The sequence below is a fragment of the Pseudophryne corroboree genome, chromosome 3, assembly GCF_028390025.1.
Source record: "Pseudophryne corroboree isolate aPseCor3 chromosome 3, aPseCor3.hap2, whole genome shotgun sequence".
NCBI classification, from domain to species: domain Eukaryota; kingdom Metazoa; phylum Chordata; class Amphibia; order Anura; family Myobatrachidae; genus Pseudophryne; species Pseudophryne corroboree.
Window position 1 is genome coordinate 311,570,110 of NC_086446.1, and position 15,493 is coordinate 311,585,602.

General features: G+C 42.5%; 1 protein-coding gene across 1 annotated transcript in view; it reads right to left on the reverse strand.

Moving 5' to 3' along the window:
- Positions 1 to 15,493, reverse strand: part of LOC135055403 (inactive phospholipase C-like protein 2) — a 296,430-nt gene that overhangs the window by 139,864 nt on the left and 141,073 nt on the right. The window contains exons 2-3 of the mRNA XM_063959425.1: positions 9,536 to 12,016; positions 7,272 to 7,475 (exon numbers count right to left, since the gene is read on the reverse strand). Of these exons, the coding sequence (XP_063815495.1) occupies positions 7,272 to 7,475; positions 9,536 to 12,016 (2,685 nt within the window). The remainder of the gene's footprint in view (positions 1 to 7,271; positions 7,476 to 9,535; positions 12,017 to 15,493) is intronic.

Sequence of the window (15,493 nt, forward strand, 5' to 3'; positions counted from 1 at the left end):
GGAGGGCCCAAGGACAATTCCATCTTGCACCTCTTTTTTCTTTAATTTTTCTTTGCGTCATGTGCTGTTTGGGGAGTATTTTTTGGAAGGGCCATCCTGCGTGACACTGCAGTGCCACTCCTAGATGGGCCCGGTGTTTGTGTCGGCCACTAGGGTCGCTTATCTTACTCACACAGCTACCTCATTGCGCCTCTTTTTTTCTTTGCGTCATGTGCTGTTTGGGGAGGGTTTTTTGGAAGGGACATCCTGCGTGACACTGCAGTGCCACTCCTAGATGGGCCCGGTGTTTGTGTCGGCCACTAGGGTCGCTTATCTTACTCACACAGCTACCTCATTGCGCCTCTTTTTTTCTTTGCGTCATGTGCTGTTTGGGGAGGGTTTTTTGGAAGGGCCATCCTGCGTGACACTGCAGTGCCACTCCTAGATGGGCCAGGTGTTTGTGTCGGCCACTAGGGTCGCTTATCTTACTCACACAGCTACCTCATTGCGCCTCTTTTTTTCTTTGCGTCATGTGCTGTTTGGGGAGGGTTTTTTGGAAGGGACATCCTGCGTGACACTGCAGTGCCACTCCTAGATGGGCCCGGTGTTTGTGTCGGCCACTAGGGTCGCTTATCTTACTCACACAGCTACCTCATTGCGCCTCTTTTTTTCTTTGCGTCATGTGCTGTTTGGGGAGGGTTTTTTGGAAGGGACATCCTGCGTGACACTGCAGTGCCACTCCTAGATGGGCCCGGTGTTTGTGTCGGCCACTAGGGTCGCTTATCTTACTCACACAGCTACCTCATTGCGCCTCTTTTTTTCTTTGCGTCATGTGCTGTTTGGGGAGGGTTTTTTGGAAGGGCCATCCTGCGTGACACTGCAGTGCCACTCCTAGATGGGCCAGGTGTTTGTGTCGGCCACTAGGGTCGCTTATCTTACTCACACAGCTACCTCATTGCGCCTCTTTTTTTCTTTGCGTCATGTGCTGTTTGGGGAGGGTTTTTTGGAAGGGCCATCCTGCGTGACACTGCAGTGCCACTCCTAGATGGGCCAGGTGTTTGTGTCGGCCACTAGGGTCGCTTATCTTACTCACACAGCTACCTCATTGCGCCTCTTTTTTTCTTTGCGTCATGTGCTGTTTGGGGAGGGTTTTTTGGAAGGGACATCCTGCGTGACACTGCAGTGCCACTCCTAGATGGGCCCGGTGTTTGTGTCGGCCACTAGGGTCGCTTATCTTACTCACACAGCTACCTCATTGCGCCTCTTTTTTTCTTTGCGTCATGTGCTGTTTGGGGAGGGTTTTTTGGAAGGGACATCCTGCGTGACACTGCAGTGCCACTCCTAGATGGGCCCGGTGTTTGTGTCGGCCACTAGGGTCGCTTATCTTACTCACACAGCTACCTCATTGCGCCTCTTTTTTTCTTTGCGTCATGTGCTGTTTGGGGAGGGTTTTTTGGAAGGGCCATCCTGCGTGACACTGCAGTGCCACTCCTAGATGGGCCAGGTGTTTGTGTCGGCCACTAGGGTTGCTTATCTTACTCACACAGCTACCTCATTGCGCCTCTTTTTTTCTTTGCGTCATGTGCTGTTTGGGGAGGGTTTTTTGGAAGGGACATCCTGCGTGACACTGCAGTGCCACTCCTAGATGGGCCAGGTGTTTGTGTCGGCCACTAGGGTCGCTTAGCTTAGTCATCCAGCGACCTCGGTGCAAATTTTAGGACTAAAAATAATATTGTGAGGTGTGAGGTATTCAGAATAGACTGAAAATGAGTGGAAATTATGGTTTTTGAGGTTAATAATACTTTGGGATCAAAATGACCCCCAAATTCTATGATTTAAGCTGTTTTTTAGTGTTTTTTGAAAAAAACACCCGAATCCAAAACACACCCGAATCCGACAAAAAAAATTCGGTGAGGTTTTGCCAAAACGCGGTCGAACCCAAAACACGGCCGCGGAACCGAACCCAAAACCAAAACACAAAACCCGAAAAATTTCAAGTGCACATCTCTAATGGCAACACACCTGTTAATTAAACCCTACCAGCCTGTCAGGGTTGGAAGGTCTAGGTACTCTATTTGATCAGAGACTGGGTACCCCCCCACTTAATAGGGAGAAAGGAGTGAACTGGAACTGGTCCTATTAAGGAAGGGGGATTAATGGATCCATGACATGAACACTGTGTGTACATTTAATTTCTTTATCTTTTCCCTAGATTTTATTATATGATTTTGTGCAGTGCTTTTCAACCTCAACCTGTAAGTTTTCCCAACAGCTTCTATTTTGAGGTTTTCTGTCTGTGGAAGCAGGTGGAATAATTACTGACCTGGCCTCGCACTGTCTGCTACAGACATGAATGACTTATTTAATGATTATGTAGATAAATATATAATTGCATAACATTGTAAACATGCAGGCATATGCTCACTTCCTGGTGTAAAAAGTGTCCAGATAAAGGTGTGCAAGACAATAATTAGTTTTAGTGGGTAAGGTGGATAAGTGGCTTTGCTAAGCTGTCTCAGAGTGGTGGAATATACAGTATACTGCATGAGATTTAATGAGTGATCAGAGCGATCACTTTTGGGTCAGTTTTCATGTAGGCCGTTAGTTGGCCATACAGTTTCACAAAGCATTTCTCCTTACATGTACCTCATCTCAGCACTATCTCTGTAGACTGCTGCTAATGAAAGAAGTAACCAAACACCATTACAAAGTAACAGCTACATTGCAGTGACTGACAGTTGGTCTGAACTCTAAACCGCCACCAGTGTCAGTTACGTCATTAGCGGAGGGTTCCGACACTTACTGAGCATGTCAGAGAAAGGACTAAAGACACTTATTTAATAGGCTAGTAAAGAGACCTACAATATGCAAGGTCACCGCAGTCCATCCTGTCTCGACCCTGTCCAGCCCCCTCCCCGTCCTCTAACTGCTCTGCCCTCCCCTGTCTGCTGGTCTGCTCCATTCCAGCAGCCCCCTTCAACACCTCTGTCCGGTCGTAACCAGGTACATAATATTTTACAAGAATTTGTCCTGCTTTTATCTATTTGGATCACACAGCACATGAAGAAAAGATGATTTTATGTTACATTTAATACATTGGCAGTGTTTACACAGACCAATGTTTTATACAACACATTCAAGAGACTCTTTATAAGTAAAATGTAATTTTAAAAAAAGTATTTTACTCTTTTGGTGTAATTGCAGAAGTCTTTGGGACAGGGATTTCAAAGATGCCACTCAAGGGGTCCCAATCTTGTTAACTAACACAGCCCTCACAGTCCAGGGAGTTCAGGATGCAGGGGCGGAACTCCCGGAGACAACGGAGTCGGTTTCTGCTGGGCTCCGAGCCTCCAGGGGGTACCTGTACTCCATTGTCCCACCCATCTTCGGTGTGTTTATCACGATCAGCGTTGCTGGGCACAGCACAGCATTCTCTGCCTGTGTCCGGCTGTCAGTCACATCCAAGCAGCTTATGGCTGCACTGTGCACTCCTTCCGAGTTTGCGCTGCTGCAGTGGCGGATCCTTCTGACTCTGAAACGGCGTCAGCGACCCTCTGAGCTGCCAGCGTGGAACGCCTCACATGTAATCCCTCCCCTCTGTTTGTCAACCCAGAGTCTCCGCCCCAACCTGCTCTTTTCCTATATGTCACTCTATTCTTCTACTGATTCTCCCCTGTCCCTCCTGTCCATCTCCAAGACCCATGCCCCTTACCTTAAGTCCCAGACCCCTCTTCTGACCATTCTAATATCACTCACCATGACCCGCCCCTCACCCTGAGTCCCCGCACACTCCACTACCCTGTCTGACCATTCTAATATCACTCGCCATGACCCCGCCCCCTCACCCAAGTTCCCGCCCACTCCTCTACCCTGTCTGACCACTCTAATCTGCTCCCACCTGTTCATGTCTAAGATACCGATCATTCTGAGTCCGAGCCCCCTCATCTGACCATTCTAATATAACTCACAATGACCACGCCCCCTCATCATGAGTCCCCGTCCCCTCCTCTAACCTGACTGACCATTCTGTCACAGTGACGCTCTCTGCATTATGCAGCAGTCACAGTCCCTGTTTTAGCATGCAGAGGGGGACTATAACCCTGTGGCGACCGAAGGGCCTGAAGTGTTGCGACCACAGTGAGCCCGCGAGGGGACACACTGCGCTCGCCACCGGTATTCCAACTGTCAGGATACCGGCGTCGATCTCCTGACCGCCGGGATCCCGACAGCCGGCATATCAGAGTGGTGTCTCTTGGTGCTGCTGAGGTTGGGGCGTTAAGCAGGGTAGTGTGTCTCTAGTTGCTGCTGGTGCGTTGGTTACAGGGTAAGTGCATACTTGCCTAACCTCCTGGAAGCTGCGGGAGGCTCCCGATGTTTCATGCAGTCCCCCGCAGTCCCAGAAGGGTAGGTGACTCTACCGCATCGCACATAATCCCGCCCACTTCCTAGTGAAGCAGGCAGGATAAGGATAAAATAAATACACTATCTGCAGCTGTCTGACGGGGCTAATTTACTTATTTAGCCCCATGGACCAGTGAATCACGGTCATTTTCGCCACTTGGGGTGGGGCCTAATGACATCAAAGTTGAACCCCCACCCCCCAAAGTTGCCTGCTGTGTCTCCTCTTCGGGCTTTTCCCGGAGAGGATACTTAAGAGGTAGGTAAGTATGGGTAAGTGTAGCTCTAGGCTCTGCTTAGATTGAGATGAGAGTAACTATGGGTGCTGCAGCTGTTGAGGTTGGGGTGTTTGACGGGAAGTTTGTCTCTGGGTGCTGCTGGGGTTGGGATGTTGGCGATGAGGGGAATGTGTCTCTGTGTGTGTTGCGGAGGTTGGCTTGTTGGTAGGGGGGCACGAACCATTATCTTGCCTCCAGGTGCCTGGTATGAACTTACGCCACTGTCAGGATGAGTATCAGCACCTCTGTCACTAGGATAGGTATCTTCTTGAAGGGAAGCATCTGCTGTGACCTTTTTCACCATAGCATGGGTACACCAAACTCAATGGTGGAGGATTTGTGGGTAAAATTAATTGTTACTTATCACTAAACATCGCAGCGGTTTCAATGCGATATATAACGTACGGTGCATACACACGGAGCGATATAGCTGAGCGATTTTAACTATATAGTCAAAATCGCTCAGAAAATTAGTGCATATCGCTCTGTGTGTACACAGCCAGCAATAGCGATGCGCGTCCCCGCCAGGTCGCTATCGCTGCTAAAAATAGACTGTGCAGGCAAGTCAATTGGCTAGGTCGCTGGAAAAGAAAATGCATCCCCTTGCTTAAATCAGCCATAGCCAAAATCGCTGGTAAAGTTAGTCAAAATCTCTTGCTGCCAGTTAAAGGGAAAACACTCAGTCAAAATCTCTCATAGTTAAAATCTCTCCGTGTATATGTACCTTAAGATAAGTAGCAATTCATGTATACTGTACCTCTCTGATGATGCGCTGCGGAATCCAGTGGTCCAGCAATGCAGTTTAATCCAGTGCTCACCTCATGGAAGCTGGTGTGCTTCGTCTGTGCATGTGCCGGTCTCTGTGCTCCCGGCAGGCCGCAGTGGCTGTTGGGAGGTCAGGCGGGCGGAGTCAGCATGGGTGCCGAGCAGAGAGCAGGGAAGCATTGGGCTCCCTGCCGTCTCCGCATCGAAGTTCAGCTTGCACCATCCTGAGATGGTGAACCTGAACTCCATAGAGAAGCAAAAAGCTGAGCTTTCCGTTCCTTCATGAATTGCCCCCACCATACAAAAGTATGCAATTCAAGCACGGTGCAGGGGTGCCACTGGAGAAGTCAAGGACTTCTCCACAGTAACCTGCCCCATGAATAGCAGGAAGCAGAGAAAAGCAAAACAGGGCTTTTCTCTGCTATATGAAGGAAGGTGGCCAGCTGACCATTTTTTTTTAAATGTTTTTATTACACGAGGCAGCATCTACAGTCAAAGCAGAAGTAACTGTCATTCAGTGCAAATCTTCAATATTTAGCCATTTGTGTTCTTTCAGTAAAAGACTGACAGTTACCTCTACTCAGATCACAGATGCTACTGATTTATATAGTTTAATTATTTATCTCTAGCATCTGTTATTTAGTGTAAATTGGTTTACTCACTGTGACTTTTTTCCTGGATGGTTTATTGTTTAATGCAGTAAAATCATACTACGTGAGCTACATGATTGCATCAAAAAGAGAGCCTCAGTGGGTGTTGTTCAAACTGTCCCTGTCCAGCCAAACAGAAGACTTGACATTTTCCACCAAACATCCTCATTTTCTTTCACTAATACTTAGCTCCACTCAATAAAAAGATGCATTTTTCCATTTATTTATCAGCTGACTACTGTTTAACCACTTAACTGGCATGGTCAAATTTCATGCAACTGCGCCCTCCCACCCTGTCCCCCCGTTTTTGACGAGGAGATCTGTTCCGCAGCTGTGCATTATATAATGTTTAAATATTTAAAAAAAATACTTTTTCAACTTTATTAAATAAAATAAATGTTAGAAAGGTCGCCTCTCAGTTTCAGTTTCTTTGGGATAACTGAAATGGGACCATGTGAGAGGAGAAATAATTTATGTAGGGAACCTGAACAAGTAACAGATCCCTATTGATAAGATTATAATTAATGTCTTACTATACAAGTTCCCAAGAAGAGCAGTAGTGCGCTTTCATTAAGTATATTCAGCTATAAACACATCTTGAAGTTCCCTGATAAATTTATGCATGTGTGTGTGTGTGTGTGTGTGTGTGTGTGTGTGTATATATATATATATATATATATATATATATACACAGGTTGAGTATCCCATATCCAAATATTCCGAAATACGGAATATTCCGAATTACGGAATTTTTTTAGTGAGAGTGAGATAGTGAAACCTTTGTTTTCTGATAGCTCAATGTACACAAACTTTGTTTAATACACAAAGTTATTAAAAATATTGTATTAAATGACCTTCTGGCTGTGTGTATAAGGTGTATATGAAACATAAATGAATTGTGTGAATGTAGACACACTTTGTTTAATGCACAAAGTTATTAAAAATATTGGCTAAAATGACCTTCAGGCTGTGTGTATAAGGTGTATATGTAACATAAATGCATTCTGTGCTTAGACTTGGGTCCCATCACCATGATATCTCACTATGGTATGTAATTATTCCAAAATACGGAAAAATACGATATCCAAAATACCTCTGGTCCCAAGCATTTTGGATAAGGGATACTCAACCTGGTATATATATATATATATATATATATATATATATAATTGTAACGTTAATTGTACAGGTATACTCTTACCGCCTCATACGAAGTAAGGACTTTTTTTAAAGGATCTGGCACTGGTCCTTGTGCCTCCAACAGTGGGTACTGGGAATGGAGGTTGAGTGTAACAGTGAGAGGACTGTCGCTGTTCAGAAGCCATGCAGACACAGCAAGAATACACTGCTTCATGTTTGCAGCTGGGCTTAGGCCACACAATTCCTTGAAAGACACCAAAGCATTCTGTAACAGAAACAGAGAAATCATGATCATTGTGTACATAAATTATGTCTAATAAGAGTCATTTGTACTCATTGCAAAAAAAAACTTTTACCCGACTGCCCTGTTAAAAGAATACCTGTCACCCCAGACATGTTTATTTAGGTAGATATAGTTATATACTGACACCAACAATATTTATGAGCATTATATTAAGTAAACACAAGAAATGTATTTATCAGTCAGCTGGGCATTACTTAGTTTTACCATAATGGTTCTGTCATAAATCTGCACCTTCTGTACCAGTGACCATTGACAGTGCCAATGTAGAAGATGGCAGTGGTGAAGAAGCAGATCGCTGTCCAGATTAGCATACTGGGCACACAACTTGCCCACTTTTTCTGGGCTAAGGGGGTAATTCAGATCTGATCGCTGCTGTGCGTTTTCACACAACGGGCGATCAGATCCTAACTGCGCATGCACCGCAATGCGTACGCACGTCGGACAACAACAACAGGCATCGCCGGTCAGCGACGGGATGGTGCGAAAAATCCCATCGCATGGGCACTCGCAAGGATATTGACAGGCCGTTTGTGGGTGGCAACTGCGCATTTACTGGGTGTGTCCGGAAATAAGCAGGCGTTCCCAAGCATTTTCAGGGAGGGTGTCTGATATCAGCTCCGGTCCGGATCAGCCCATTCTCATCGCACTGGAGAAGTAAGTCCTGGGTTGCGCACAGACTGCACAAAGTGAATTTTTGCAGCTCAGCTACACATAGGAACGCACACTTGCACGGCGAATTTACACTCCCCCTGAAGGCGGCGACTATCTGATCGCAGGACAGCAAAAAACGCAGCCCAGCGATCAGATCTGAATTAGGCCTGCAATGTGTTGAGATGGGCAGATTTTTAGAGAAATAAGTTTCTACAGTATCTGATAATTTAAAATGTCCAGTTTGAGTTGTTTACAGGTGGATGCATTCATAATGTCTAGATTTACAATGCCGACAATCATCATGTAATTGAACGTAGCCACATCTGCAGAATGTCAACATGTGAAATATCTACTTTCTGCAAGCACCGGAGGGTGAGGGTTAGGCACTAGGGGCAGTGTTAGTGATCCTGTGGTGATCCTGTGGTAAGCACCTGTGATACAGGTTGAGTATCCCATATCCAAATATTCCGAAATACGTAATATTCCAAAATACGGATATTTTTGACAGAGTGAGATAGTGAAAACTTTATTTTTTGATGGCTCAATGTACACAAACTTTGTTTAATACACAAAGTTATTAAAGATATTGTATTAAATGACCTTCAGGCTGTGTGCATAAGGTGTATGTGAAACATAAATGAATTGTGTGAATGTACACACACTTTGTTTAATGCACAGAGTTACAAAAAATATTGGCTAACATGACCTTCAGGCTGTGTGTATAAGGTGTATATGAAACATAAATGCATTCTGTGCTTAGATTTAGGTCCCATCACCATGATATCTCATTATGGTATGCAATTATTCCACAATACGGAAAGATCCGATATCCAAAATACCTCTGGTCCCAAGCATTTTGGATAAGGGAGACTCAACCTGTACTGCTAGTGATCCTGGGGTAAGCACCACAGGATCTTGCCGACTTTATTAATATCATTGTCTACATGATGAATGTCAACAAAATATACGGAACCCGGCTACAGGATTATCAGTGTGGTCTACTTGTGTCCCTCAGCACAGCCTAACTGATTGCTGCAGAGGAGGTTATCTTAGGACAGACTTGGAAATCTCTAGCAAAATGATTCAGTGTTAGTGTGCTCTAATTACCAAAAAAAAGTATTTCATAAACTCTGTATTAGACTCCTAGAGAGCTCAGCAGGATTTTAATAGCTATTCAGTTTAGGTTTAATTAAAAGGACGGAGCAGGAGAAAGGCAAGAGAATATGAAAATATAAAGCGGATAAACATATTTGAAGTTATAATTCTATTTTGATACCCACAGAGCCACTAAGTCTCTATTTCTACTACTAAGAAGTTTGATAAAGGTTTTGAAATTATAAAAAAAAAAAAAAAAAATGTAAGCGCATTACCTGGACATTTTCTCGAAGATCAGTTGCTTCCCGTAGATTCTGAGTGGCCGTCCTAAACACCTCATCAATAGCTTTGATTCCTGTAGTCTTTGTTGAAGTATATTCACGAACCTTTTTTCCCTTACGCACGGAGAGCCCCCTCTTGTGAGCCTTTCCTCCACCTCGCCGGTTGGTAATAGCAATGTGGACAAACAAAGTGGTGTTTTGAAGGAATTCTCCTGTCAAAGACTGCAAAGGGACATGTCTAAAGCCAGTCTGCAAACACTCAAATGGTATAGTATACTGGGCTATGAACTCATCCCCAATGTAGTCATCATCTAGAACCACAAACCGCAGGATAGCCAACTCTGGAAGATTTATGTGAAACTCAAAGCTCTCATCAAATATGGGATTGTCTCCATTCTGAGTTACTGTCTTTGTCCGATTTTCTGCACAGTCAGCAGGTATTCCATGTATCTCTACATAGACATATGGTTCTACCACATCACCCTTCGCACCCGATCCTTTGGGTTTTGGAAGGTTTTGACCACTAATGATTTTGAGATGTAGCAACTGAGCTGAGACACCAGGCAATGAGTCTTTAGCATTGGCGCTGAAATATGATACTTCTTCCCTCATTATTGAGGGTCGTAGAACATAGCCACAGTTTCCATTCTGACGGAACCATCCAGTATTCAGGTCCATCATAAGTCCTGGAGTTTGGTAATTCATAGCCACAATTTGGCAACCACACTTCCAGAAATCTTGGGGATTCATATTGCTCGAATCTATTCGCATTGAACTTGGGTACACCCTTGACAGGAATCTTTTGTTATACTTAACAAATTCTTCAGGGTACTCATTGGCAAAGCGACTGGCAGTGACCTCATTAAAAGAGCACACTTGCCAGTATTTTTGGTTTCTTCTTGATATTTCAAAGTCCTTAAACTTTATTGACTGGCACAGGTTAACTTGGTCTGAGAGTTCTCTACAGAGACGCAGCTTTCTGTGACCAGATCCGTTGAGCTGCTCTCTGCCATCATGACCGAGTCTCCTAGCTATCTCCATTCCTTCATCTTCGTCTGTCACATCTCCCTCTGAGTCAGAGCTATCTGGTGGCAGCTTCTTACCTTTTATTAGAATCTTGCCTTTAAGTTGTTCTGGAGATGGCAAATAATTTTCATCAGGACATGGTGGATTCTTGTAAAGTTTGTCCCCAAGAATCTTTTTTAAACATTGGACCATGATCCGCTGTTGTCTTACAGAGCAATGAACTACCAAGCAAAGAATCAAAGGGTACTCTGACGTTTCAAATGCATACTTGTCTATGACACTAATAACACTTCGGAAAGCCACCTGTGATACCACAGAGAGACCAAGGTATATAAGAGGTTCATTATCCGGACCATCCCAAACTACAAGTTCAATACTGCGACACCCCATTTTAAGGGCATGTATGTATCCGCTGATATCTGATGAACCCCAGTAGTGGTCTTCTAGTTGACATGCATTATGAGCAGAATTTATGTAGTAGTGAGATAATGGTCTAGTTGTGTCTTGACAAACCACTTTATGGATAGGGTCAAATATATTACAGTCTGAAGAAAGAAGATAGCGAGTGAATCCATCAATTGTAAGGTAACCTTTTTCGCATCCTTCTTTAGAGGGTTCATACTTACTGATGATTTCCAGAGATGTATTTTCATTAACTTCTTCCATACCTTGTTCCACTTCCATGAATATCATAAGATCTTTTAAGTCCAAGTATTCTTTATTGCTAGAGAATTGCACCAGTAGAAAGAAGATCTCAGGTCTTGTACACAGTTCACAGTAAGCCTCTACAAACACATCACAGTTAACATTACCTTTAAACTTTTCACTGACTTTCTGCACTTCTTTAAACTTTAACTCTACTGTTGCTGTCTTCATACCTGGATTAAGCCCTGTGATAAGTTGAATGGCTCTAGACAATGGAATCTGTCCTTCTTTCTCTATATCTGCAATTTCAAATAGAGATGAGATCCACAGAGTCCTCAAGCTTTTTTGATTGGCTCCTGGAACATCTGGTGTGTGCTTTCCATAAGAAACCAAGTACCTAAGCCCCATCACCCAAGTGTTGACAATGTCAGCTGTACTAGCAACAAGATCCAATGATTCATAGTTCTCTCCATAAATTATAGAAAAGGCACATTCTTCCGGAAAATGGTCAGACAATCCATTACTTCTCAGAACTGGAGTTTTCTTTCCTACACGCACCTCCCGAATAGATTTTATCTCCAGTTTGGCTTTTTCTGAATCTTTTTTAGAAGGTTCCCATCGTAGAAAACGCATATCTGGGTCGAGAAGGAAAAATCGATTGTACATCCTGGAGTTGGAACGCACTTTCTTCATCTCACATCCTTCCATCATAAAGGAGATGCAAGCAGCAGTACTGTTAATCTTCCGGTTATTGGGCATTGTGCTGAAAGACACTGTTTTCTTTTGCTTCTGACGTGATCCATCCTATAAAGAACAAACACAAGAAATGGGTCAAGAACTTTTTTGCTTACACTCACGCAAGCTACAGTGAACTCACATTCTGGAAGTTAATATGCAATTGTAATTTTTACATACAACTATCTTTAGATGCTAATGCAATTTAAAATTCAGGGCAGCTCTCCCTCGGTGATTCAATTGTTTAATAGGTGCCCATAATTGCATTTCTCCTGTCATTTAAGATGGGGTAGTATGCATTTATTTGGGTACCTGTTGTTTTATCGCTATGATGGCTTCCAGAACGTATAGCGTCTAAGCCCGACAAAAGTGCTGCCCATGACACGAAAAAATCCTGTGCGGGTGCCCAAACTGAACACTTGTAGCACATTTTTGGGTGGGATATTGCAAGCAGAAATTTTGGCGCGACACCATGCGTACCCATATGGCAACACAAGTGAAGGATGGCCATTCAACAATTGAATTGCCCCGTCTGTGTCTCCCATGCATTTTTATTACATGTTTGTACTTTAGGCTATAGCTCCTCTTTGATGGCTAATCAATAAAAGCCACTATGAAATCCAAGTAGCAGTCACAATGGGGCATATTTAATTAGTTGCAGGGTTTACCCACCCACTAATTGTTTGTTAGTTACTGCACGGAGTGAAGAAAAGCTACTCAATGAAATAACTTTTACCCCGTGCCTAAAATTGGGGATTACCACACAGAAACTCACTGATTCCACATAAACTGCGGAAACAATGGGTTTTCCCCGCAGGTGAACAGATTGAGCCTTTTCCTTGTGCATTGTTACTTGCTGCTCCTGAAGCTGTGAGAAAAAGTACACCCTCTGGGATTCACCAGTGTGCAAATCGTGACTAATTGGATCTGCCTGATGCTGTAATTAGCTTCGGGGTAAACCCTGCAGCTAACTGAATATGCTTGCATGAGTCACAGGCTGCATAACTTAACTGAATGAGGTAACGGTTTCCCCTCAAGTAAGCAACAAAATTCGCTAGACTTATTCTGAGGATTTACATAATGAATCTTCAAAAAATAACTAACATTCACTATACAGTATACTCTCCAAATCTCCTCTATCTATGAAAACACAGAAGCTGAAAATGACATAAAATAAAAATGAACACAGTATAATCAGAAATATTAAATATTTGTGTGCAGTAATGTAAACTGTAAGCAAAACATACCACTGCACTAAACCTTTAAAATGCGTTCCCCTCCTATACAGGCCTACAAAATTGCCCCTTGTCCCCTTGCCACTTAATCTCACTGCAGCTGTGTCATGCATCTCTATTACCCCCCTGGGCATCATTAAATCCCACAGATTAAGCAGAACTAATGAGCCCATTTACAGTGAGATAAGCAGAGATTGCTAGCTAATGATCCAGTTTTGGAATAAACAAGCAAGCTTCTTCTAGATTTTATACCTGTTAACCCATTGACAGCATAATCAAGAGGCCCTCACAATTTTAAAATAGAACAAAAAATAAAATAAAAAAAGCAAGCTGATGAGTCATGTTACTTAACTTAACATTTAAGGTTTAAAAAAATATTAAAGAATGTCAAGGTTTAGCATACTTAAATCAATCTGAGAATATATTAACAACCATATTCATTTAAAACACATAAAAAAAGCCTCACAACAAAGGAGATGGTATTTAATATTCATGTAGAATGGAAGAAATACAAGATGTTTCTATAAACATAATAACTCTGTGCTATACATATTTGTTATTATAAAAAAGTATGTAGCAGCTAAATGTAAGAGTGGTAACAAATTCTCCCTGATTCATATCCAGAAATACAAAAACTGATAAAAAATCATTACTTTTTCTCTCGCACTGTTGAACTTCTAAGTGGGACCAACCATCCAGTTTGAAAAAATAATAAAAAATAATCTGTAAAATGGCCTGTACTTCCACCTCTTTACCATTGTACTTTACATTGTACTAGCATCCTACACATTAAATGGGGAAAATGTAGGGGTAACATTAGTGGAAAAAGACTTGGGGGTACTCATAGTTAATAAGCTTAATAACAGTACACAATGTCAAAGTGCAACAAAGAAGGCAAGTAAGGTGCTAGCGTGCATAAAACGGGGAATTGAGACAAGGGACGAGGATGTAATCCTGCCACTGTACAAATCATTGGGACGTCCGCACCTGGAATATTGTGTTCAGTTTTGGGCACCGCATTATAAAAAAAGATATCTGGGAAATCGAAAGAGTTCAAAGGCGAGCTACTAAATTGATTAAAGGGCTAGAGGCACTGGATTATGAAGAAAGACTTACTAGGTTGAATATGTATACTCTAGAAAAGAAGAGTATAAGAGGAGACATTATTAATATCTTCAAATATGGTAAAGGACAATAAAAGGAGTTATCAAGGGATATGTTCATTAAAAAAACTCTGTATAGGACACGTGGGCACTCGCTGAGGCTAGAGGAGAAAAAAATCTGCACACAACGTAGGAAAGGGTTCTTCACAGTTAGGGCAATAAAGATTTGGAACTCCCTACCAGAGAAGATAGTAATGGCGGACTCGGTAAATACTTTCAAAAACGGATTGAATAAATCTCTAACTAAAAAAAGATATCCAAGGTTACAGCATTTAAAAAAAATAAATGACATTGACAAACTGGGAGGTACAGGAGTTATAGTTGTTAATTTATCCTTTACTTCAGCAGGGACATGATAGTGAGCTCAGCTTAATACAGAATACAGGTTGAACCCAATGGGCATTTTGCCTCTTTTCTACCTCATTAACTATGTTACTATGTTACATTACATATCATTTATTGTCAAATGATTCTGGGCATCTATCCGATGTGTCAATTTTGGGTAGTCTAATGTATAATCTGCTCATAAGAGTTGCACATGAACTGGGAAAATATCAGAATGATAAACATAGTATTAGCAATAACAATTAGATACAAATGTATGTGGTTCTAATTCCAAAAATGGTAGAATGGGGATTTTAGACCATGGATCTTATTATTATTATTATTATTATTATTATAGTTACTCTTTGTACATTATCAAAGGAACATTGTTTATTTAGCTTATTTGTAAAAAGGGGATGATATACACTAAGGTCTAAGGATGATTACTAAGTACTGTTAAATAAAAACAACAGCACTACACCAGTGGTTTTTAACATTACCAGCATGCAAATGGATTTGGAGATGTAATCTAATGGTTCCCATAATCACTTTCACCTGTGTTCGGGAGTGCCACTGCATGAGTCTTTAACTCATATTCAGTGACGTGAACCCAAAAGGTCCACAAGGTGTCCCCCACTGACTCCCTGATAATGCACCCCTGGTCTCTGACCACATAAAGATGATGTATGGAAGTAAGATGAGATGGTGTGCAAAAACAAACAAAAAAAATAAGAATTTACTCACCGGTTATTCTATTTCTCGTAGTCCGTAGTGGATGCTGGGGACTCCGTAAGGACCATGGGGATTAGCGGCTCCGCAGGAGA